At 45.4% G+C, this 26,573-nt stretch overlaps 1 protein-coding gene across 5 annotated transcripts in view; it reads right to left on the bottom strand.

The window, feature by feature from the left end:
* Positions 1-13,894, bottom strand: part of LEMD1 (LEM domain containing 1) — a 492,643-nt gene extending 478,749 nt beyond the window's left edge. The window contains exon 1 of one of the 5 annotated variants that reach the window (XM_086923443.1): positions 13,771-13,894. Coding sequence is in view for 3 of the 5 variants with exons in the window: in XM_086923440.1 (XP_086779566.1) it covers positions 13,298-13,501 (204 nt within the window). In the remaining 2 variants the exon portion in view is untranslated. Of the gene's footprint in view, positions 1-13,297; positions 13,581-13,770 lie in introns of those variants that run through there. The other 4 variants (XM_086923442.1, XM_086923440.1, XM_086923439.1 and 1 more) reach the window with 4 other exon arrangements.
* Positions 13,895-26,573: the final 12,679 nt, after the last annotated feature.

Below are 26,573 nucleotides of genomic sequence, written 5' to 3'. Positions count from 1 at the left end.
ATTTGCGGGAGTGGCGCTTTATTTAATGATTTTAATCGGGCCTATTAAGATGAACTCTATCAGAAAGTGATCTGACCATTGGATTTCTCTAACAGGCGAGCATTTTACTTTAGTACAGTTAGAAAAAAGTAAATCTAGGGTGTGGCCACCTATATGGGTAAAGTTGCCTCCAAAGGAGTTTGTTTTGATAGATCAATTCAATAGCTTATATAAATTAATTTACTACAGGTAACTTAATCGTCCTGAAAAAAGTTGATTAAATAAATCGAATGAACACATATATATACACAACACTAAATAGACATGACAATACTCAACATAAACAATAACCAATAGACATGTGTATAGGCAAAGTGTTAGATTTTATCGAATTTAAATCAAAACGGGAAAATACAATACAGACAAATTATAAACAGGAATACAGGACAAATGTATGAAAATAAATCACAAAATCTCTGTAGAGCCTGTTATCGGCCTATCCAAAAACAGATGTCTAAATTCTCCTTTGGATCAAGCAGGAAGTCGACGTTTCGGTCTTTTCTGAATAATTCTATAAGACCATCATCAGGACAGAAGAGTAATAATATTGTAACTCCCCAGAAACGAGAGGATCACAGGAGGATCGAGTGCATTAGGCTCTGTGGTCATCAGAAAGGTTGCTTCATACCAGATCTTAGTTCTGTAACCGTCATTCACTATGGTCAGAACGAGATAATTTGGAAAAATCGGACGGTGAATCAAGGATTTAATCTTTAAGGATGTGACAGGGTGAGTGATTGAAGTTCCACTCTTAACAAGTCATTCATAACACACTCGTCAAAAATGACCGTAGTGCGTTTGTAGGTCGTCACAAATATCCGATCTGCAAGAATGTTGAGTTGTAGCCGCGGGGTATCGGTCGTCACTCTTACTCGCAGAGTGATGATGATGATGATGATCAAGACCAGAGAGAAACGTTGGTCAGCTATTGAAAGGGAGGCCTTTGCTGTGGTTTGGGCCCTGAAGAAGTTGAGGTCATACTTGTTTGGTACGGACTTCACAGTTCAGACAGACCATAAGCCCCTCTTGTGGTTAAAACAGATGAAGGGTGAAAATTCCAAACTGCTCAGGTGGACAATTTCCCTACAGGGGATGGACTATACAGTGGGACACAGAGAACTGGGAGTAAACATGCCAATGCAGATGGACACTACAGATATTTCCACTTAGAACATGAAGACTCAACTGGTCAAGGTTAGTTTAATGTCCCTGCGTTAAGGGGGGGGGGGGGGGTGTTGTGTAGGAGAGTAGGGTCTGCTTCCTATGGTCACCCCCACTTTTTGCTGTGATTCTCTGGTTTTTCGACTGTAGTCGTCGACGGTGAAGCACAGACTGGCAACATGGTAGAGAACATCGACAGAGTTCCCGTCAACGGAGCCGTCGTCTATTGAGTTTTCGTCGACGGTGTAGGAGAGTAGGGTCTGCTTCCTATGGTTACCCCCACTTTTTGCTGCGATTCTCTGGTTTTTCGACTTTAGGGTGGCTGTGGACCTGCTAATCAGGCCCACAGCCCAGCTGTTCTCTTTCTAAATTGAAACCATGTACTTTAGGTACATACCAGATTGGTTACTGGACACCCTTGTGCGCCCCTGTATAGTGTACCATAGGTACCCAGGGTATAGGTGCACCCTAGGCCTACCAGGGGTTGCAGCATGTATGTGCCACCCCTGATTTGCCTTACAAACCGACACCACAGGTCTGTTCACACAGCCTGGGTAAGGTGGTGTAATCACCCCTTACTTAGATATAGTATACCTATATCTATATCTACATATAGACACATATACACCTATAAGTCACTCCTATGGCAGGCCTTGACAATCCTGGAGGCAGAGTGCTTGGTTTTCTGTGAGAGGGTGCCCTAGCAGGAGCTGAGCCCCTTTGCAGCTTTCGGAACCATCTCCTTAGAGCTGTGCTACGTTATAGCCATACCATGTACTCTTAAGTGCATTATAATCCTCACGGTTAATGCTAACTTTGGTTTAGCTTTATCAAAACATGTTGTGTAAGGTGTCAAACACTTTGGAATCCTCCCCCCCCCCCCGCCAGTCCTGGCTGCGGGGGTAGCATTCCATTATTCTAGTGGGAGAATACATGAAGTTACTGGTTTACCCCGTTAAAGTTAAACAGAGCCTCAGCATCACAAAATGGATGCTGCTGCAACAGACACGAGCCTGCTGGACGAAACTCCGGCAGAGGAGGCCTGGACAATAGGTTTCGTGCCCAGACAGGCTCTTTGTGTATTGGGGCAGGGAGGGCTGCATTCAGTGAATGCTTTCCAGACACTGCCTGGGGCACACTAGGTGCTCCATGCATTTCCCAGTTCAAACCAGTTGCGGGGGCACTCAGCCCCAGCTCTGGCATGAAACTGGACAAAGGGGAAGGGGTGTAACCACCCCCACACCAGGTCCACCCACAGGAGGGACCTTAAAGTTAGTCCAACCCCTAAACTTAGTATAAGTATAGGAACCCATTCCCTAGGACTTTAGATTACCCTGGACGAAACTCTGAAACATATATCCTGGACCTTCAACATTCCATTTCAACTGGAAGACTGAAGACATCTCCCTTGTGGTCAAGGAGTGACCACCCTGTTCAAACAGGCACCAAAAGCATCTTTGCCGGTCTGAATTTTCGAGGCTCACACCGAATCCCGAAGAATCTGCGACACAGGACACGGACTTCCAGACATCTGATCCTGGCCTTCGCTCACAGCAAAGCGGAGACCAGTGAAACACGAGAGACGTGGGACCGGAACTCCTGGACATCCTGCATTTTGATACCTGCATCGACTTCCCGATGTATTCCGAAGTTGTGCATTGGGGTGCTTAAAGCCCCAGACCCAAGCACCTTTTGCACCGAAGCTCAGAGCTCCACACTCCACGAGTGGCCTGTGGGCTCGCTTTGTGCATTTCCGCTCTACGAGTCTTCGCGATTCATAGTCCGTTGGCTAGTGAGACCCCAAGAAGACAATCTTTTATTACAACTTGCTTACCTGGTTGCTCCAGGCTTGCTCCAACTTCCCTGCAAAGGAGAAGTTCCACAGACCTTGCTGTTCTGCACCGAAGCCCTTATCGACATCCTGCGTGGGTTGCGTTTTCCAACACTTGTTGGGTCCAATCCGGACACCGCAGTCAACTAGATCCTTCGTGGGACAACTCGAATCCAGCTCCTGGTCGTCATAGACGCCTCCTGGTTCTCGTGGCTGTAGAGACAAACTTCACCTTTTCACCTGAAATCACCCGACATCTGGTGGAATCTTTCTATCGCCACCCTGGTCACTGGCAAGTGGCCCAGACTCTGTCCCTTCTGCTTTCAGGTTCTACAGATCTTCGATCCACCCGGACACTTCCCTGGTCGCATGCAGCACTTCTTTGCAGATCTCCATTGAAATAGACGACGAAACCGACACCAAAAGAGATCTATGCACCCGGCTTTTATGGGTGAGGTAACACGAGTACTCTGGTAGTCTCGAGGGCATTGACCCTCCTAGTGTCCAAGTCTAAAAGGGTTCCATGGTGGTTCATTTAGAAGTGTCCATAAATGGTAAATTTGTAACTTGTTAGATTGTCATAGAAAGTCAAGGTAACCCGCGGCTGTGTTTAGACACTGCACGTGTCTTCCGTGGGCCTCCTACATCCTAACTTTTGGTTGTTTAGAGTAGTTCCAGAGATTCCACAGGCCCCAGGCCTGCTTTCTAATTCTCACGTGGTTCTTATACCACTATTTTAGTATATGGTTGTGAGGCCCTTATGGCAAAACGTATACTGTGCAACTTATCGTATGCTAATTAAGTAACTTGTATTGTACTTTTACCTCTGACCTCATAAAGAGTGCGTAGGGGTTGTGTTTAGAATAAATATATATATATTTGATATATACCTTGTGTGGTGTGCTTTCATTTGGTACAAGGGATTATAATTGGTAAAACAACTCGCTTAATTCGCTCTCTGAAGTCTTATCCTGAAGACTGCTCGCCATTGCTACCCCTAGGATAGCTTTCTATAAGGTTGACTTTACAACCACCATCAATAGGTGTCGATTAGACTGGTGTAAGGTACCCACTAGAACTAGTGGACATCATATGCCAGGCTAACTTCTCACAGACGGTGAAGTCGTCGACGGAGCCTTCATCGATGATGGAGTAGATGTCGACAGGATAGTCTTAGTCGATTGTGTCGTCGTAGACACGGTCGTCGGCGATTGTATCGTCGACGGTTGTTTGGACGTAGACGATGATTTCTTTATCTTTATTGTCGACGAGACAGACTTACCAGTCGTCGACGATGCAGTCGTCGACGTGGACAATGATGAAGATGCGACAGAAGTTGAAACAGTAGTCGTCAACGAGGTCACACACAAGGCTGTAGACTGAGATTTCCTCGCCGTTGAGGCAGTCGTCGACGGGGTGGAAGAAGGCTTTTTAAAGGTGTTAAGAACCTCCTGAGGAGAAACCTTTGCTGGTAGAGCCTTGGGATGTACCTCTGAAGACTTGGTGTATCTTCTTTTGAGGTGGCTGCGACGAAGGGCCTGGAGAAGCCACTCTTGGTCTTTTCTGAGAGGACTGTGAAGATATGGAAGAGCCCTCACTCTCCTCGGTTTGGTCTTTGTCTTTAAGCCTCTGCAGCCAAATTAAGAGGCGTCCCTCCCGATTTTTGAGGGTATTTGAAGAAAAGGTACAACATACCTTACAGTCCTTTGCGGAGTGATCCGAGTAAAGGCAGTAGAGACAATCCTTGTGTTGGTCATCCACATGAAGTCTCTTTTTACCACAGGAAGCACAGGCCCTAAAAAGGCCTTTCTTAGGAGTATCTGTCATGAAGAACTAGAGAACTTCACCCAGTAGATGGAATTTTGAAGTAAGAAACACTGGAAATCCAGTAATGAGGAAAGCTGAGCAGAGCTCAAAGGAGACTCCCTTAGCACGACATGCAGTAGAAAATCTGAGGGACTACGGACTAGAGCTCCTTCCAGGAAGGTTCCAGAGGGTAGCAATAGCCGATTGGCTCTACTTCAAAGTTTGGTCCTTTTTACAAAAGGACGTGAATATGTTACAATGATGAGGCCCTTGGCCTATTACTCTATATGTCTAATGAGACATTACTTTATTTATGTACCAGGGGCTCCCATCCCAACTATGGGGAATGATTCAGGCATGTGAATCTATGAAAGATACCCTAATACTCGATAACTTACTGAATGCTCTAATGTTGCCTCAAAGAATAGCTGTGGTAAAGTGTGCTGCTCACTAAAAACCCACGTGATTAAGTGTCCTGGGTAACGGTCCTTGAATATTCAGCCTCCAAAAAGGCAAGCTTGGCGCAAACAACTGATGCTATATGTTGTACAGACTGATCTGTTTCCGGTCACATACCTAAAAAATTTCTGGTACAGGAATGCGTCTCAGACAGACCGTGCTGGATCAAGAATGTAACAGTGCACCAGAAATCCAGAGGGAGTCTGGTGGTTTTTCCGAAATATCTGCTCCTCAACCTTGCACAGTTGTATCACGGAGTGACCTGTGTCAGTAGAGAAGGATTTACAGGTGCAACTGCAACCCACAGCCATTCACCCTTTCCTCCCATGTCCCAAAATCATTGCCATAGGTGTCACTCAGCAGTCCCACAATACTGGAAAATTGACTAAAACTATGCGCTGCTGCCCACACCCTTGGGGCCTCTTTGCCCAGCTCCAAATGGATTTGATCCAAGCAAAGCACACTGAGGTGTGCTTTGTTTTCTTATGTGCTGGTAGTTGTATGTTTTTTGGTTGGGTGGAACAAGAGCAGATACCATTACAGTTGAACACTGCTTACTTACAGACTTTATTCCACATTTTATAATCCTAAGTCGCTTATCGAGTGATGAAGAAAATACTTTATTTCATAAGTAGTGCAGGAAATTTTCTTGGCTTAAGTGATTGATAAGCACTTCCACTGTGCTTACCACTGAGGAGGCATGCAAAATTGAGAGAAATAACAGTACACTCAAAAAACGATAGCAAAGATATGTTCAGCTCCATTGAAATGGCATGGCACCCTGTCCCTAGTACAGTGGCCCAATAGAGACGTGCCAACACAGAAAACCAAGATGAGCCTGCAAGATATGTATGTATGTATGTATAGGCATTTATATAGCGCACTACTTACCCGTAGAGTCCCAAGGCGCTTCGACCGCTGCGAAACCCTTCCTGGCTTCCCTGAGAGATGGTCCCTTAATGGGTATCTCCAGGGTGAGACCAGGCATCCCCGGCGGTCTGGTGGGGCCGTTAGTGAAGATGAGGCAAGCTAATGCCCAGAGTTGCCGAGTGTGATCGCTGATCAGAGTGGGCACCGAGGCGAGAGAATTATCGAGTCCGCTGACCCTGGTCCAGAAACCTGCCGCGCCGGGAATCGAACCCTGGTCCCGGGCCGCCCTCTGCTCTCGGGTCTGCCGCCTCTAACCAGTGAGCCACACTACTTCACTATGGTTATGTGACACCCTAGAGTGTTACCCTCAAACCCTTCTATCTCGGATGAGACTTACAACTGAGCAAATGTGCTGTCCTCCAATGCTGCAGAAAGCACTATACTTACAGTTTCCTCTTTTGAGTTTGAGTTGCCTCCTCAGAGTGTTCAACCAAAGTCTGCATTCCCTCCAACCTGGTGAGGGGAACTTCACCCGCATTCAGAGGAAGACCGTTCTGCCGTCCCTATCTGCTGCTGCTCATCATCAACACAACCATCAAGTGCTGTGGTTTGGAGACATGGATTCTCTTCTCCCAGGGAAGGTGTGCTGCACGCCCAGAGACACCTGCCCACCAGTGCCAGTTTTTTTAGCTGCATCAAGCCCTCTGTTGGTGCCCTCTACTGGAACTATTTCTGTTGCTCCCCGCTGCCTACTAGTGTATTAGACCTCCAATGCCCACCCTCCTTCTCTGTTCAATCACAGCTGCATTCATTCCCTCACTATTACCACCTCCACCTGAGGTAAGTGGTTGTCTCCTAGATCCCTCTGTAGGTCTGGCCTGCTACATTTGCTGCTGCCTTCAGTCTATGGCTCTTGGTTCAATACGTCATTGCTGTAGAATTGGGAGCCATCAAAAAGACTAACTGGACTGTTGTCCATGAGCAGAGCCACAACTCTATATGAATAGAACTATCAACTGTTTGAGAAATATTGCCAAATGATTGGTCTTCTCCTACTGCTGGATCTGCATGCACTTGCCCAAAGAGGTGTTGAGGAGGGACGGTGTCCTTGATAGGAGTGCACTTAAGCAAAATGTGTTCTCTCATGGACACAGACTGCCAGAATGTACGCCCGCCCACACCCCACACCCCAGCCCCCAACTGCTCTCCAGTTTTTTACAGGGCCCTGAAGAGTAACCCTAAAAGGTCGCTATAGCCCTGCTACTCACTTTGTCTTCTCTGACAAGATGCAGTTTTGTGAACGAGAAACCTCTAACCAGAGTGTTTTTGAGGGCTACAGTGAATGTGACAATGTTGAGACAATACACCAGAAGCTTCCCCCTGGCTTGGCATATAGCAAGCATCAATGTCAAAGAAACTATGCACGCTTTAGCTGCAGCAATAAAGCAGATCCCTGCAGCAATAGAGCAGAATAGAGTAGGGTCAGTTAACCTGGCTACATTGTCTTAATATTCAGACACTCTGCTGTTCACTCTCTCTAACAGCAGTGGGGACTCAGTGAGGTCTCTACTACAAGCTCATTCTTTGTCGTTATGTTTTCCAACTGTGGCATAGGACAGCCCATCTGAGAAAATAGACCCAATGCACAGATATTGATGTATAAAAGGCCATCTGAGAGATTATCAAACACACAAAAGGCTATTGGAGGAATACTTGCAATAAGTCAAACCACTCGCAATCACGGAGGGTAGCATTCCAACCCATCGTTCCTTTACCTATCATGCCACCTCAGTTTGGACCCAGTCATATGCAATTCAGTCTGAACCCTGCTCCAGTAGGGAACAGTCCAGATCGAACTGGAACACAAGCAAACCAAGGCAGGTTTTGCTCCGATTGCGGGTTCTTCAGTCGGGTGTAGCATTTGTTCCAGAGGCACAGTGAGGAAGGGACCCATGTTTGGACAAACCCATGGTCACTTAGGGATTTACATCAAACACACAAAAGGTGATGTGAGGAATGCTCACTATAAATATATCCACAGGCAGATAATCTGAAATGCTTTTATATTATGCCAACTATGGCCTCGTTCCTTATCCCGTATAGATTGGTAAGAATTACTGTTTGTAAATTGTAACGTGTTCTGCTCATGCCTCTTCTCCACCCAACAGACGAAAAGAATATCAATGAGACAAGCTTTCGCTAGACACCAGTTATTGCTTTAGTCTTATCCACCTAATAAGGTACATTTGCCAAACTTCCAAACAAATCCACTGTTGTTCAATGAGCATTCAACTTTGATATTAACGAACTGAGTTGAAAGGTGGTTAATAAAAACTAAATTTCATCTGACTACATCCTAACTCCTGCCAAAGTGTAACAGCAGAAGTCAGTAACAGCTGTTAATTTGCGACTTTACAATGATAGACCCTAAGGAAAGGGCTTCATTAGGAATGGTAATTAGCACAGGCAATAAGGCCATTAACACTCCCCATACCGCGCCACTCCATATGCATAAACTACACCAGAACATAGAACCAGCTTTACATCTCCTGCCCATTTTACCGGAATGCAGAACTCAGGCAAACAGTAGTTCATCAATGCCTTCATTTCAAGCTTTTTTGACTGATCAATTCTCTGAATTTTAAAGGGTGTCAAACTTCACTTACCTAAGTAAAATGAATAATTTACAAGCCGTTTTGAAGCAAATGATTTAAGCCTTAGGAGTGAACAAAGTGCTAGATTGCTAGAGCCAAAGCCCCACCTGCCTCTTTTAGGCTCAGAGTTACTGGAGGCCCTGTAAACAAGATATAGGAGAGTTATCTATGTGCCAGCAACTGTTCACATTTCCTGTCATGTCATGTCAGGGTAGGAAATAGCTTCACTAACATCGGCGGGCCCTGTTACAGACCTCATATTCATGACTTCTGGGAGTGCCTCACAGATCCTGCTTTAGTTCACCTTCGGTTTACAGCTGCATGCCAGACTCCTGAAATTCTGCACGGGCACATCTTATGCCCAATAAAACTGTAAATCATAGTTTCCAGTTCCACAAGTTCAGAACCAAACCTAGTAAAATGTAAGAATGAAAGATCAATTCTAGAAAACAAACTCTAGAAAAGCTCAGATTTTACGAGTAAGCAGTCAAAAAACAGTGGCCTACAACACAAGAATCAATGGACAACAAGCCACCCTCTGGCAAGACAATAGATGTGGATGGAGCTACATGACCGCTGTTCTGAACTACTGATCAGTAAAAGTTACACCTAAATTTCACACAGCGCCTTATCTCCAATATTTCACTTAATCATTTCACTAGTCTTACTGCAAAATGCCACACAATCACTTTGGTAGTCTTATAATGGTTTTAGACAGTAGGATGTTTTTAGGTCTTGGTTTCGTCAGTGCAGCTATTAGACCTATATAGAGTGGGCTTTTGGTCAATTCCTTTTAGCCATCACCTCTCTTGACCCTGCTTTTTTGAACAACTGACTTGAGAATTTCTCAATTACGCTTTGGCCCAGCGGAGTTTAACTCGCACCCAAACAGCCAGTGACATTGGGAGAACCCCTCCCCCCGGCCCTATCAAGTGCTTGAACTGAACTGCACGAGGGATTAGGTCTACTCCCGCCGACTGCCTCCCATGTGTCTTGGTAATGCTGAATGCACTAGCAAAATAAATCTAGGCCCTGTAGGCTTTGTAAGTACTTTTATTTCAGAAGTTTTAAAATGCTGTACGCTATCCTAAACTTAAACACTAAGCAGAGTAAAAATGCAGAGCATGGGAATCTAGAATAGGTGTGTGCTACAAAATATCAATTCACTAACCAAACTAAGAATTCGCTGGGGAAAACGTTGATCTCCCTCTAATTTGCAGCTAAAAATAATATTTAAAAAATAGTTACTTCATCAACACTACTCCTCTTGCTGAAACCACAAGCTCACAATTCCTAATCATACCATATTTCGTGGCAACCTGATTATCTGAGCAAATGCTCACTCATTCTTTGCCCCACGAAGATCTCAACTTGGCGACAAATTGTTATACAATGGGGAGAGCGGAGCACTCTGTAGAGAGGAATATGGAGGCCTACGGAAGACACCAATAGCGATGGAAAGGGATGGGATATCCCAAATGAAGCTTTCAAAACTGGATCTACCAACCACATGAGTATACCCACTTCTACCCCTAACACCACAACAGTTTAATTAGCTCCGAGCTCTGACTTGAAGATGGGCATGAAAGCACAAAGATGTATAACTAAACGATGAGATACACATACACGCCCCATATCGGACACATGTTCCCCTAATCAATAGGGATCCCACCCCCGGACATCCATGTAGGAAGCACCAAGTGAATGCAAATGGAAAATCCAAATTCTATTCACATCAGGAGCAAGGTCAATGTCAGTACTCGCACTCCATAGAAACATAGGGGGCCACCAGTGAAGGAGGGGAGGAAGTTACACAGTCTTAGTTTTAAATGTAAAGTACAATTATTTTGCAAATATACAATAAGCAACATGAATGTTTTTTAAAAGGTATTGTAAATACGTTAACTAGTGTTTTTTTCTTTCTATGACAAAAAACTGTATGCTGGAAAAATAAGTATCGGGCCATGATGCCCAAATTGTGAATCACAACTGTACCTATACCTTACGCTGTATGTAATTGGGAAATGTCAATAAAGTTAGTTTAAAAACAATGTCTAAAGCAAGTGCAAATCTGGATGCACCACAACTGTCAATGCGTAAATACAGCAAAAATCTGAAGACTTCTGTTATCAGAAAGCATTAGTCTTTCTCAATGCCTCAAATCTGCTATCAACCAGGATACATGATCATCCTTATGCAGAATTTTTAAAATGGGGGTGTCCCATTTATTTCCTCCTTACCTTCATCCTCCACACCAGAACAACGCAAGCAGTGGTGCTTTCCCCTCAATATAAACAAGCAACCACACTTAGTCCTATCCAGACTAGCCTATGTGAACGAGATTCATCGAGAAACTCCACTCTTCCTACTCAAACAACTGCAAAGGTGCAGAAACTCCTACACCTTCACTCATGGATGTGCAACACACCTATGCTCAAAGCGCTTCACCGACTACGAGGCATTCTGAATTGTACCTTTGAACATTCAAGCCAAGGCATTCCACTGTCAAGCAAAAATCCAAAACTGGTCATAACTAGACCTCAGCTGATCATTCCACGCTACAAGAAATGCAATGGTGAAACCTTCATACAAACTGCAAACTTATGCAATTTGTTCCCAACTAAGATAGGAAATATCCAAGAAACTTGAAATTCAAGAATGAATTAAAGATCTTCGAACAACTGATTCAGAATCACCCACAGGAAACTTTGGACATCAGCAGATTCTGAACAATCTCTTCACAAGTACGAAAATCTGGTCGCACACGACAAGTGCAATTACTACTCAATCTACTTCATTCCATCAGAAATGCAGAGATACGAGAAGGACATGCAACTGTTCATCACATGACAAAAATCTGCTTCCCACAAAGGACACCACAACGCAACATTCTTCAAGCCAAGCACTCTTATGCATTTTTGCGCTTAATCATGTGAATATATATATATATATATATATATATATATATATATATATATATATATATATATATATATATATATATATATATATATATATTTACCCATATACATACATATACACACAGTACGATCACAAAATACAGTTTTTGACATCTGTGTATTCTGGGAATTGTGGACCCCGCCACTGTGCATGCTGAAACAAATTGCAATAATTCTCACAGTAGTAGTTACAGGGTTGGTCAGGTTCCATGTACAGTTCTATGCTCTGTACTCCACCACCAACCACATCACTCCCAACCTCATCCCCTGCATCCCTCCAGCAAAGTTTTCTGCTGCTGGGGCCCTGCCTTAGGCTCCACCACTGCCCAAGTATATAAGTCAGTAAACAAAGGCTGGCTCTCAATCATAAGTCAACCATCATGTGACAATGGAAAACTCAAAAGGACTGCTGATAACTAAAATCTAATTGAAACACAATTGGGACAAAGAAACCCTTCACATGTTTCAATGCCGCCGCCTTAAAGTACAGGCAATTCAAGCAATGGCAAACAATCAAAAACACATGAAAGTCAATAATTTATTGAGCCACTGTTTATACTTCTTGAATATTTTAGGAAGAATTGAAGACATGAGGTCATACAGACAACTAAATCTATCGGTAGCTAGATCTACAGCAGATGAAAATTCCTGCAGAAAACAGAAACCTAAAACAAAAAAATCAGTTTACATCATGGAACTTTCATTCCACAGGTTTTTCGGTAAAGTTGATAAAATATGAAGATTTTTTATTTTGCAACACCTCTTCCTTAAATAACCGACCTCGAACCCCATATATTAGGGACACTTCATAGCCGCATTAGGGCGAGATAGGCAAGTTAGCAAAAAACAATAAAACTTGGGGGGTGGGGGGGGGGGGCGAGTAGGCAGTCATAGGGCTAGTTTAGTTCTTCCATATGGCTGGCACAAATGGAATCTCAAGTCTCACGATTTAAAAAAAAAATAATAATAACCTTAACTGAAAGAAACACATAGATGTCGCGTGGTTGAGATTTCTGACCGGCACGAGGCACATGGAGATGAAGAGACAACCCCTTGTTAATGTAAGGTACTGTCTTCGGCATCATTTTGCTGCCTGGATGAAGGGCGGCAATAGCCAGCAGAAACATTATCTGGGTTATACCCCAAAAACTTCAAATACGTTCCAGATACTGGAGAAACTGCTTCTGGAAACATTAACCCTGGAGTAGCATTTCTGGAACAGTCACAAGAAAGTTTATCAGAGCCTCGTATCTGGGGTCTAACTACAGCAATCTTGGTTTAAAAAATAAAACCGATACTCAATTTCACAGGCAAACAGAATTTGTAAAAAGGAAAGCCCCTACAATTAACCAAGCACACGTGTTAAACGCGAACAAACGCCACATTATGGCTTGCAAAAGAACAAGTCCATTAAATACTTTCTTAATATTAAACATGCCAGTTTTCTTTTAAAAAAGCTACCGCAATACGGATGAAGCGCCGGTTAAGTTTGGTTCTTCAAGCAGTGTCAAACCTACCCTGGTGGTATCAGAAATGCCGTCTTCATCCTCGTCGCTAGAGAAATCAGTTGCCCTCTGCTCCAAAGAGACATATTTCAAGTACATTTGCAAATAGACGTCTTTCTTTTGAACACCTTCTGGAAGGGGCACATGGTGCGCAATTAACTGATCTCTTAATTTCTCTTTGGTGAAGTGTGCAGGGTCTTCCCTGTACACGGGCATAACTGCAATATAGTGTAGAGGCACAGAGACCGGTATCTGACTAGCACCGCTCCATGAAATCTCTACCCCTACAAATAGCTGCCTGTGCTGTAATGTATACCGCTGCACTTGGAGCACGTACGTCTTCCAAAGTCGAGGCTGTGAAGGTCAAAGCTGGCCACATGTATCGAGTAAGCGAGCAGAAAGAAACCTAATTGGCTGCCTTTAGCGTTACAATGAGAGAGTTTTTCTTTGGGATACCTGTACTAGAAATATCAAAAATGTTTTACCCCAAGGTAAACAGTCTCAATTTATCATAAAAGTCGCGACACCACTCTTCGGTCCTCTATAGCCAATCTCTTTCCAAACACCCAACTGTGCGTTGGTGGCTGAGCTTTGTTTCTTCTCGCAACCGGAACACGGAAGTACCTTCCTCCAGTCTTAGAGGCTACTAAAACCAAGCATTTGCAATGCAATAGGTCTCGAATTAAGGAGAGTTTAAGCTATTGGCAATGAAATAAACTCTCGCAAATGTGAGACATCATGCATTGCAAATATTTGTTTATTTACTAGCGCCGATGAGGAGCTTTCACATAGAAAAACGTGTTTGTCAAGTTGACAAACATATTTTTTTTGAGGGGGGGACGGGGGAAGCGAAGCGCCCATGCTGTACTTTCACTTTAATGTCGACCGTTTACCTTTCTTTGGACGCGGTTTCTGTAAAGAAAGAGTCATGGCCTCTAAGAATGTGAAAGCGCCACATGGGCGCCAGTAAACAAATAAAGAAAGAAATAAGTAAGCGCAGCCACTAAATGCGGACCGCGCTGCTAAAATAACTTTGAAAAAAAGAAAAAACGGCCACTATAGTTAAAGCGGACCGCCATTAGTAAACATTAAAATTAAAGTAGGCGGCATGCTGCGAGGTAGTGGGTGTAATAGTGGGAAGAGCATTAAATAAAATAGTCCTTACAAACTTATAAAAGCAGACCATGTACCACCACCAGTAAAAGGTCCTGTTAAGGGAGACAAATGCAGACAAAGAAGTACCAAGAAGGGACTAACAAGCCTAATAATGAGTCGGAAGCCAGCGTTTACGAAGGACAATGTCGCAAGCCTATTACAAATAAGGGCGAATAGTGAGCAGGGCTTCCATTCTGTACTCCACTACTGCATGTCTCGCAGAAGCGCATACACTGCCCAGGCTCGACCTAACAAACGTGTTAAAGAAAACTTTAAAAACTTTCCTGTTGGATTTCCTTAATTATCCCAGTCTACATCGCCTTCAGTCTCTGCTCAGTTTTAAAGCCCAAATGCGCTCTGAAAGTTAAATAAACCTAAAAAAAGGTTGTTCCTTTTGTGTGAAAGTGGCTTTGAAGTGGAATTAAGATCTGAAGTCCTTGAAGTAAAATGTTTCCTGGTCATATTATATAAACCATAATAAAATATAAAACCCTTCTCGGGGGACATGGCCTGCCGAGGGAAGATGGCGGACACGTGAGACACTAGCTCCACTACTAACCGGTCATCTATATGTTCTAATCCTCCTTCGCCAGCTGCAAATACAGCCTTTTTCGGACCCCCGTGACCCAGAGATATTGCAGGGTGGAGGCGGCTGGGCTTCGAAGGTGAGCGTTGGTGCTATGCAGGTCTTGGAGGCCAGTGCTTGGTGTGTAGGAGGCACGAGCCGCGCCGCACCCGGGACACATGCCAGTAGGGGAGTCCAGCAAGGGGACTCACCACACAGTCAAGCAAGAAAACTGAGTTTATTTATGTATTTTTATATAGTGCACACTTTACCCAGAGGTGTCCGAGCACTTTACAATACAGCAAAGTAAATTACAGAAGGAAAGAGTGACATCGTAGTAGGTATCAATACTTATGTGTACAACAGTAACTCGTGATGAGAGATACATATTCTAGATTACAAATTCACTCAAGTAACATTAGGAAAAAGTGGAGCGATTAGGGTAGCACAAATATAGAATACATATTTACTAAATTGAGACAGTGTTGTAGTAGCTCTAATGAGTGTTATAAACAATCAGCTTCATGATCTGGGATGAGGGGGGCGTGTGCCTGGCGGGGAGCTGATCAAGGAGAGTTATTGATCAAATTGTCTTTGGAAAAGAAGAGTTTTAAGATCAGTTTTGATAATCTGGAAAGAGGCGGTGGTCCGGAGGTTTGAAGGAAGACATTTCCAAATTCTAGTCGCATTACGGAAGAAGAACTGCTTTGTATGTCTTTCCCTTTTGAAGGTTCGAGCAGAACATTTTCAGCATTGCACGAAGGTCTGGAGCCACCTGATATTTCGAATTTGTTTGCCAGTCTTATATATTGGGCTAGCTTTAATGGGAAGCCAGCAAAGAAAAATCAATGAGTAATACGGTTGTTTCTTTTGGCCCCCTCGACGAAATACACCACTGAACGGAGGATAATTTTAGAGGAGACAGGTGGGTTTTGGAGAGGCCTGCAAGGAGAGAAATCCAGTAGTCCAGTCTGGAGGGTACAAAAGATTAAACCAGAGTCTTCAGGTCTTGCACAGTAATGGAACATCGAATCCCCAGAGAAGGCGCAGTTGGAAACTTTGGCCATGGTGTTGATTTGGGAATGATAATAGAGTTTTTTTTGTCCAGGATGACACCTAGTGATTTGGCACGGTCAACGACGGTAGGTTTGTTGTTAAGAATGTTCATACTATCCAACCAGGATTGAACAGGTGGTGGAGAGTTGGAGGTTGACAAAAGAAGGAATTCGATTTTAGAGGGATTCAAAATTAGGTGAGACGTCATCCATTCTTGGATGGAGTTGAGGGTGGTGGCGAGGATTGAAATGTCGAATGCAGAGGACACCTTTAGGTAGAGTTGGGTGTCATCAGCGTAGGGGCGGCAATGGATCCCAGACTTTAGTAGGTTTCCCATCACCTCCATGTAAATATTGAAAAACGTGGGTGCGAGAATCGAGCCTTGAGGGACGCCTTGATCCACAGCCATTGGTTTAGAGACAGTTAGCAATTTTAATCATCTGAGATCTGTCTGCGAGGTATGATTTCAACCATTTGAGTACTGTGCCTTCAAATCTCATTCTCTGTTTTAGTGTTCAGAAGAGTGCTATGATTTACAGTGTCAAAAGTTTCAGAAAGGTCCAAAAGGCTCGGGAGACAGCTGCTAGAGACAAGCACTCGCAGGGCTTCATTGATAACATGTAGCAGTGCTGTTTCAGTTCTGCAACCTAGGTTAAAGCCAGATTGAAATTTATCAAGAAATCCTTAATATGTTGGGAAAGTTGCTCCGCTACACATCTTTTTGTGATTTTGGCAAGGAAGAGGTGGTAGGGGATAGGGCAGAAATTGTTATGGTCATTCATATAAGTGGAGAGTTTGTTTGAGGCATCAGGAAGGGAGCCTTTGCTGAGAAAGTTTAACCAGATTAGTACAGTAGGGGAGTGTGTAAGTGTAGAAGTCTATTGCAATGTCGCTAGGGATGGGGTCAATAGAATGGTCTGAAGGTTTTGTTTGCAGAACGCTCTTGAGGAGGGCATCTTCAGAGATGGCATCAAAAGCTATGCCAGGAGACTTTGGATTTGCATTCCTCAAGTGGGGTAGGATGAGTGACATGGTCAAGGAGCGATTTCACTTTTACATTGAATTGTGAAAATTCTGCTGCTTTCTTGGGAGGGTCATCAGATTTGATGGTTAAAGAAGACATGCTGGTATATTTGGATTAGGTCAAAGAGTTTTTAGGTCTTGGCACAGTCAAGGAGGGTTCAGAAGTGATTCGCTTTTTCGCTAAAGATGTGTTTGTGATAGCACAATCTTGCTTATCGGAGATTAATGGTTGAAGGGGAATGTCTCAATTTCTTCTCCAGCTATCCCAGGTTTCTTCCTTCATCACAGGAGAATATTGAACCATGGGGCAGAGGAAGTGGGCCTTTTCTTTTGACTTTGTAGTGGAGCCCACAATGGAGGGACTGGAAGTGTTGGGGAGCACATGTCCTCTGCCCTGCAACAGACTCAGGGCAAAATTCTAGCTGCTATTGCAGACTATAAAGACCCTACAGACGCAGATAGGCAGTGTGTCAGCGGAGTGGGCTTTCTACTATTGGACAATCGCAAGCTTGCAGACAAGGTCAAGGAGATGAGGGGATAGATGGGGAGCTACGACAGCGGCACCAAAGTCCCTGGTGCAGCCACCGGCAGACCTTACCGAATGGATGACAAGCCTGGTGAGTAGTGTAGAAAATGCTAAGGGCCGCAACAATGTATGGAGTGTAGTGCTACCTGAGGAAGCAGAGGGTAGTGCCAATTGCATACTTGGAAAACTGGATGAAAACTCAAGTGGGCACAGCTGAACTTACCCCCTTCTTTGCCCCCTGCTGCGTGCACCAGTTCCTGCTATGCCCCTGGCCCTGAGACAGCCACAGAGGCGAGTGGTGGCCAGGCTGTGTTACTTAAGTTAACGGGAAATCTTGCTCCAGAAGGCATGTACAGGCAGCCCCTTCAGAGTAGATAATGTGGCAGTGACGATGTTCCTAGACATCACTGCAGCAGTGCAGGCTAAAAGGACTTTCTTGGAGGTTAAGGGAGCTGTGGGTTTTGCTGGAAAGGACTTCAAACATCTTCCTGAATCCTACTGATGTACGGGAGTGGTTGGACAGGTATCAGGTGGGGGGTGGGGGAGCTGACAAACAGTGAAGTACTGGAGATGCAATTTTATCTGCGATGGCGACTACAGAAGAGACATCGAGATCGGACCAGCATGCGCCATGTTCAAGGTCCAACAAAGGACCAAAGGACAAAGCGTCAGCACTGCTGGCGCCTAAGGGTGCTACCCGTGACAAGAATAAATACACTCTGATGGAGGGACGCACTCTGATGGACATTCTGTGAACTTTACCTCAGATGATACTACAGTCGGTAAACAGAGCATGCCTCATGTGACACAGTGTAAGACTTTCTTTTAGTATCCCATCTCATGTTGGTAAGGAAGACACACAGGAGGTGTGGGGGGGGGGGGGGGGGGGGGAGGGTTGTTGGTGCTGCATGGTAGGTTACATGATGCCGATACCCTACTGAGAATTTCAGACTCCACTAAGTGAATGGGAGGAAAACCTCCCGGCTGTGGGCTGAAATTCTCCGATGCCCCTGCATTATTAGTATTATTTTTATAATAATTTATATTGTTTGCCAGAGTGGATCTAGCCTTACATTTATAACATGGGTAACTAGTGTGATGATCAATAGCAATGTTTGTGACCTTGGACCGATGACATCACAGGGCATATCACTGAACAAAAATAAACAATACATTCAATATTAACAAAACAAAAAGGTGCTAAACAAGGTATGTCTATTTTAGTAACCACACCTACACTAATTAAGACTGCTACTAAAGTATGCTAGAGATGAAGAAATCACATACTCAGGAACAGATATTGGATATTGGATATTGGATGGGTATTTATAGAGCGCTAACGTTCGCTCCCAAGGGAGCATCTTGGCGCTGTAAAACCTGGGACCAGAACGACGGGAAGGTGGTGGGGGGCTAGATGGCTGCTTTAGTCCAGTCATCGGAGAGATTAAAAATCCACGTTTTGAGGAGCTTCCTAAATGGCTTCTCCTGCGTCTGAAATCTAAGATGCCTTGGCATGCTGTTCCAGGCTCTAATAGCAAGGGAACTGAGTGTTTTTCCACCCTTAGTCTTCAGGTTGAATTTGGAGGGGTTCATGAGGTTTTCTTGTGAGGATCTGAGAGTGCGACCCGGGGTGTAGTGAGGGAAGCGTCTCGACAGGTAGGATGGGCCGGATTTGTTGAAGGCTCGGAAGGCTACAATGAGAATTTTAAAGAGTATTCTCTTGTGCAAGGGGAGCCAATGTAAGGATTTAAGGGCAGCGGAAATAGAAGATTTGCGTGGGAGTTTGAGGACAAGCCGTGCAGCAGTGTGCAGGACACTTTGAAGTTTCAGTCGGGTAGATTTTTTGGTCCCTGCCAGGAGGCCATTACAATAGTCCACTCGAGAGAGTATGAGGGCTACCGCAACGGTCTTTCTGGAGTCGAGCGGGAGAAAATCAAAGAACTTTCGCATGGACTTAACAATACAGAAGCATTTACCTGCTACAGTTGCGACGTGGGTATCGAAAGAGAGATCGGAGTCGAAAATAACTCCGAGGTTTCTGGCCGATGAGACTGTCTGAGGTGGGGCAGCAGAGTTGTCAGGCCACCACAGGGCTGGACAGAAAGAAGCATTCTTTCCAATGGGCAGGATCTCGGTTTTATTGGAGTTGCAGCGGAGATGGTTGGCGTCCATCCATTGAAAGACCGCTGTGAGACAGTGCTTGAGGTTAAGTTCGGCCGTGTTTGAATTGTCGTCGAGAGGGATGACAAGCGGAGTATCGTCAGCATAAGACGTGACAGTTATGCCGAACGATTCTATAAGAGTAAGCAGGGGGATGAGATATATATTGAAAAGGAGGGGACTGAGAATGGAGCCCTGAGGAACTCCACAGAAGATCTTTTTCTCTTTCGATTGGAAAGGGCCCAGTGAAACGGTTTGGGACCTGTCACTGAGGAAGGAACTGATCCAGGCAAGGGCCGAGTTAGTTATGCCGATGTCCATAAGCCTGTTTAGCAGAATGGAGTGGGAAATAGTATCGAAGGCCGCCGTGAGGTCAAGGAGGATCAGAATGGCCTTCTTCCTTTGATCTTGGAGACCTTTGATGGTATCGGTCAGCTCGATCAGGGCGGTCTCGGTAGAGTGTTTAGCCCGGAAACCGGATTGCTGGGGGTGAAGTAGGTTGTGGGCATCAAGGAAGGACTTGAGCTCCTTATGGACTAATTGTTCTGTTATTTTGCCCAGCGCAGGTAGCAGGGTGATGGGACGAAGGTTGGTTAAATCAGAGGGGGGTTTGTTTGCCTTTTTCATAAGAGGTTTAACCACACCCTTTTTCCAAGTGAGAGGAACAGAGCCAGTTTTGAGGGAGAGGTTGACTATTTCATTAATGATGGGGTTGATTTCATCAATGATGGTGTGGAGGATCTTGGGGGGACAAGGGTCAGAAGGTGAGCCAGATTTGCATGAGAGGATCGCTTCTCTGGTCTGAGTCAGGGTCACCGGGGTAAAGTGTTTGAGACTGATAGCGGTCGGGCGAGATTGGTCTAGCTCCGAGATTGAGTACACCGGAGGGGGAGGGGGGAAGTTTTTGTGGATAGAGCTGATTTTTTCCTCAAAATAGTCAGAGATCTTGCAACACAGTTCTTGGGAAGGGGGGATTTCTGGTTGAAGTGCTTTTGGTTTGGTGAAGGAATTTACTATGGAAAAGAGGGTTTGTTGTTTTTGATTGGCCTCTTTGATGGCGTTTACATAGTAAGTTCTTTTTGCTGATTTAATGGTTGAGAGAACTTTTTCTCTGTAGAATGTACTTTTTACGATCGTCATTGTCGTAGGATCTACGCCATTTACGTTCTGCTCTCCTGCAGAGTAGGTGTGCGGCTGTTAGGTCAGGCGTATACCAAGGGGCTTTAATTTTCGTATTTTTTTGGGTGTTGTCTTTTTTGTTAGGTGGGCATCGTTTGGAGATTTGAGAGAGCCAGTTGTTGAGAGAGACTGCATCTTGATCGATGTTACCAGAGGGAGAGGGGGCATTGGTAGAGGACAAGGGATGAGAAGTAAGATTTTTCTGGACAGTTTTCCAGTTGATAGGGTAAATATGTTGGCGAGTTGGTTTTTTGCATTTCAGAGGGGGATCGTTGAGGATATGGAAAGGGATCAGACTGTGATCAGTCCAAATTTGGGGAATGGGAGACAAGGTGGAGATGGACGGGAAATTGGAGCAGACACCATCGAGGGTGTGGCCAATGGAGTGAGTAGATAGCTTGACGCTTTGTTGCAGATTGAAGATATCCAGTGTCTGCTGAAAATTTCTGGTGAAGGGGTCATCGGGTATTTCAAGATGCAGGTTAAAATCGCCCAGGAGGGTGAAATGAGGGTAGCGGAGTAGGAAGTGTCCGAGTGCGTCGTTAAGGGAGCCAAGGAATTTCACGGCATTGCCGGGTGGGCGGTAGATCAGACCACCTGAGAAAGAGAGGGTTTGACTAAGTTTAATGGAGAAACCTAGTCCCTCTGCATCAGTGAGGGGGTCGAGGCAGAAGGTGTGGCAGCTATAAGAGTTCCTCAGGATGAAGGCAACGCCTCCTCCTCTACCTTTCTGTCTGTCCTGTCTGTGAAAGGAGTAGCCTGGGGGGAGGGCGATGGCTATGTCAGGGTTACTGTCTTCAGTGAGCCATGTCTCGGTGATCATGAGACAGTCCAGGTCACGGTCGATAATGAGATCGTGGATATCCTGACTATGTTTGCACATCGATCTGGCGTTTATCAGACCTCCTGAAAAGTGAGGTCGTTTGGGGGATGTTGGCTGCTTGGTGACAAAGTCAAATGTCCGATGACATTTGTTACAACTGGTGGAGCCGAATACTTTAGAAAGATCAAGCTTGCAGGGGCAGTCGGGTCTGCCTCGAAGTTTATGGAGGTCGTTGGGAGCATACCTGATGGTTAGAGGATGTTGGGCAGGGGTTCCTGCGCCTGGCGCGGTCTTGGCGCGGACGGGCGCAGACGGGCTTGCCTTAGGCGCGCCTTTGGCGCGCAACCGGCGCTCCCGCTGCGCTCGTCCGCTGCGCTTCCTCTGGCAGCACATGTTATAGTCAGCCCGGGGGGCGTGGCCTGTGAGGTGGGCGTGGCCTGTGAGGTGGGCGTGGCCCGAATTCTCGCTACAATGGCGTGTGGAATCGTTGCAGCCGGCGTATGCACAAGAACGCTCTCGGCTGTTTTAGGTAGGTTTAAGTATTTTTAAAAAACAGAGTTATTCAAACAGTTTTAAAAAAATGATCCGGTCTGTAGCAGCTCCCGGCGTATGCCTGCGGAGTCCTGGTCAGGTCTGGTAAACAGCGCTCGGCTTGGCGCTTAAATAGTGAGCCCGGGGGGCGTGGCCTGTGAGGTGGGCGTGGCCCGAATTCTCGCTACAATGGCGTGTGGAATCGTTGCAGCCGGCGTATGCACAAGAACGCTCTCGGCTGTTTTAGGTAGGTTTAATATACAGACAGTCAGCCAATGCCCAATGACAGCCTCAAGGCCAAAAGTAGAACCATAGGTCTATGCACAATTACAACTGGAAGGTTCCCTCAGGCACACACAGGACCAGGACTATGTCAGAGTCAGAAGGGTGTGTTACAGACTTCGGTGAGGCAATGTTTGAAACTCACGCATTGGTGGTTCTTCAGAGGCACTACAGCAATGTCGGGCTGCATTGTAAGTCGCGATTGCTGCATCGCACACTCTGCAAGCAGGGACCACAGCTGAGTGCAGGCAGCAGCGGTGATGCGCCAGTTCCAAAATGACACTTTGAGTTGATGCTTTTTCTTGATTGCAGCACCAATACGCACTTCCAAGGGCCCAAAACTGGATTTGGTACCACTTGGCAGATTAGGACTAACAGAGGAGCCCAGGTGCTGGAAGCAAGAATCAGTGAAGTCTTTCTTGATCTAGAGACTTCAGAAACAAGAGGCAAGCTCAGTCAAGCTCTTGAAGAATCTTTAGATGCAGGATGTAGAGAGTAAATTCCAGTCTTCTCACTTCCAGGCAAGAAGCAGCAGGCAAACAATGCAACACACACAGCAAAGTGGCAGTCCCTCCTGGCAGTACAACAGCTCTTCTTTCTGGCAAAAGGTCCTCAGTCTAGAAGTGTTCCTAGTATAAGGTGTCAGAGGTCCAGTATGTATCACAGACCCTAGCAGCGAAGGAGACACCTTGAGGGTAGCAACACCGGTCCCAGACAACGGGCAAATAGAGCAACTTGCCCCGCACACCTAAAGGCCCTTATTTCTGCTTACCTCCTTGTACATATCATCCAGACTTCACTTATTAGCAGGCAACTCAAGGGGGGGAGGGGTGGATAGTTTTGTATGGAACAGTTCTGAGGGAAAATATACATATGCGAGTACATTCGTGCTGGTTCAATCGTGGTATGTGTTGCCATAGCACAAATGCCAATAAAATATGGTAAAAAAAAAAAAAAAGAAGAGGTCCAGTATGTATATCCATGTTGGCCTTTGAAGTAGGCTTCAGAAAGCTTACTGTCAATTAAGTGCTGGCACAGCTCTGGAAAACAAAGACTACACGTTTGCTCTTCTGCAATCAAATTGCATAGCCCCTGATAATCTGTTACCTCACTGCCCTTCACCCAACCATCCAGTGCTCTGCAGAAAGAATCAACACTCTACCCAAGTCTGTGGACTAAGCTTCAAACTTTAACTTCTGCCTGTATTTCTCTGGTGTCAGACCATATCTCCTAATTGGGGCCTCCTTCATAGTGGGGTACCATTTCTTGTCCTCTTCCCACAGGGCCAGCAAAGTGTCCCTCCCATCCACTGAGAAATTCTTCCACAAACCAGTCCCCCCTTATCACTCTCAGAGATCTTGTGCATATGTAGAGCTATCTCATAGGCCTGAAACCACTGATCTATGTCCTCTCCAACTCCATAATCAGTCACCAGTGTACTGAAGAAATGCTGCCAAAATCAGTGATGGACTTAACCCTCTTGGCTTTCAAATCCAGTTCCACTCCCGAGCTAGAAGCTTTTTCTTTATTGCCAATTTCTGCTGTTATATATCCATGTTGAGCTTTGCCAGCTCCAACGGGAGCTTCCTTTCTTCCCGGCCGCCCTTCAACTCTGCTGTAGGCAGGCCTTAAAGGAAAAAGTGCTGCCAGCTTTTTAGGGAGCTCTTACACCATTCAGGCTGCTCCCCCCGGCACACAGGTAAAGCTGGATCCTCCTGCCATACCAGATGCAAGCTTGGTTCCTCCTCCACAACATCATTCCCATCTTTTGGTTGCACAGCTGCATCCCTGGCTGCTAACCAGGCCCTCAGCACCTTTTGTGGCTCCTCCATCTTAGTGAGGCCTTTAACAGATCATTTGAGCTCCCTGCAGAAATGTTTGAACTGGGGCACAGTGTAGGTTTCCAACTTATGCTGCTCAAACTCCAGTACCACAGATACAGCTGACTGCTCTCCAGTTTGGGACATCGTTGCAACCACTTAAAAGGTTGCAAAAGAGAAAAAGAAAAAAATAGCATGCTGGTACGTAGTAGTCTGAGACCTGGAAGTAGTATACACCAATCACTATGCAATGCACAAATATAAGTCCTATTCTCACTGCTGATAACAAATTTTAGAAATTGGGCCGAGCATGCACCCCTGCCAAGCAGGAAACACAATCATAGTCCGGACAAGTGTAGTATACACTAAATTAACCTGTGCTCTTCCTCTGGTAGCTTGGCACAGAGCAGTCAGACTAAAGTAAAGTGACAATGTGTAAAGTATTTGTACAACACACAGTAACACAGCAAAAGCACCACAAAAGCACTCCATACAAGTTTAGAAAATAGCCAATATTAATCTGAGTAACAAGATCAAAACAACATAAATCCAACATACAGAAGTCAAGACATGAATTTCGCGAGACTAAATTAAAATGTAGTGCTTAGAAATCAAAAGCTCCACTTGAGGATATCTGGTCGCGCTTGACCGGGACAAATCCAATGATTCAGTTTGACAGCGATGGGAGCACAGGCTGGATACAAGAGTCACGCAGACCCAGCTGACTGAACCTTGCATCGTCGGATTTCTGATGCGTCGCGGATGCAGGCAAGCAATCTGTTCCTTAAGGCGGAGCAGGGTCGTTGAGACTTTAACACTGTGGGACAATGCAGTACGTAGAAGAGATGCTGAGTTTGTTGCTGGTGTGAGACCTCGGTTCCCAAAGGCGACATACTGTCGAAGATGCATTTACATATTAAGAGTGTGATGCGCTTATTCTTCAGCATCGATGTCGAACCACTGGACTGCATGCAATGAGTCGATTGGAAGCCACGAAGGGCCAGGGCTGCATCAAAGTCGGAACGGTGCATCATAGACTTTGGTGAGGCGGTGTTCAGAACTTATCCAGTGGTGGTTCTTCGAAGGCGCTGCTGCAAAGTAGGGGCTGTGTTGTAAGTCACGGCCGATGTGTCACAAACTTGCCGAGCGGGACCACAGCTTCCGTGCAGGCAGCAGCAATGCGTTGATTTTGCAGGGATGCACTGGTTGCGAAATGACACTGATTCGATGCGTTGTTTTTCTTTATTTCAGCACCAAAACTCACTCCCAAGGGCTCAGGACGGATTTGGCACCACTGGGCACAGCAGTACTCACAGCAGAGGAGCCAAGGTACTGGCAGCAAAGATTTAGGTGAAGTCTTTATTGTCCCCTGAGACTTCAGCAACAGGAGGCAAGGTCAGTCAAGCCCAGGGAGAACCATTAGATGCAGGATGTAGAGAGTAAAGTCCAGTCCTCTCCCTCACAGGCAAGAAGGCCAACACAGCAAAGCGGCAGTCCCTCCTGGCAGCACAACAGCTCTTTTTCCTGGCAGAGGTTCTTCAGCCCAGTAGTGTTCGGTGTATATGGTGTCAGAGGTCCAGTACTTATCCCGATTTTGGCCGATGAAGTAGGGCAACAATAGATAATTATTTTAGCCACAATGTACATTCTTAATCACATAAAACAGATGTCCATTATTTATAGTCCTTCCTTACAGTCTTACAAGTTGAGTCACGTATTACTGATATACACTCTAGAGCATTATTATTATCAATATAGGACCACTAAAAAAAAACCAAATCCATACTAATATAATAAAGAGAGAGCCCAAACCTTTGAGGCGGGTAATCTCAGGAACCACAGCACCAATCACAACACCCAATACAGCGTCGCAAAGGGCAGTTGCAGCAGAAGGACATAGGCTATGCAGACGCCCACCATATACATTTAAAAGGTAAAAGAACTGTGCCAGCAAAGTAGTCGCTTGTGGGCGTGTCTGCGTTGTGCTGTGGGCATGTGCTGGGGACGCGACAAATGCTGGGGGCGTGTGGTACGTTCCGCCCTTTATGCCATGTCTCATATCGTGTGCTAATCCCAGCCTACTCCCTTTAAATACCCCTGCACCCCATTATCATAACCCACCCTTACTCCTTAAAATACCCCAACACCCTTAAACACTAACCCATCTT

This window comes from Lissotriton vulgaris, chromosome 5, assembly GCF_964263255.1.
Source record: "Lissotriton vulgaris chromosome 5, aLisVul1.2, whole genome shotgun sequence".
NCBI lineage: Eukaryota > Metazoa > Chordata > Amphibia > Caudata > Salamandridae > Lissotriton > Lissotriton vulgaris.
Note: the sequence above shows the minus strand (reverse complement) of the source record. Positions and strands in the feature narration are given on the sequence as shown.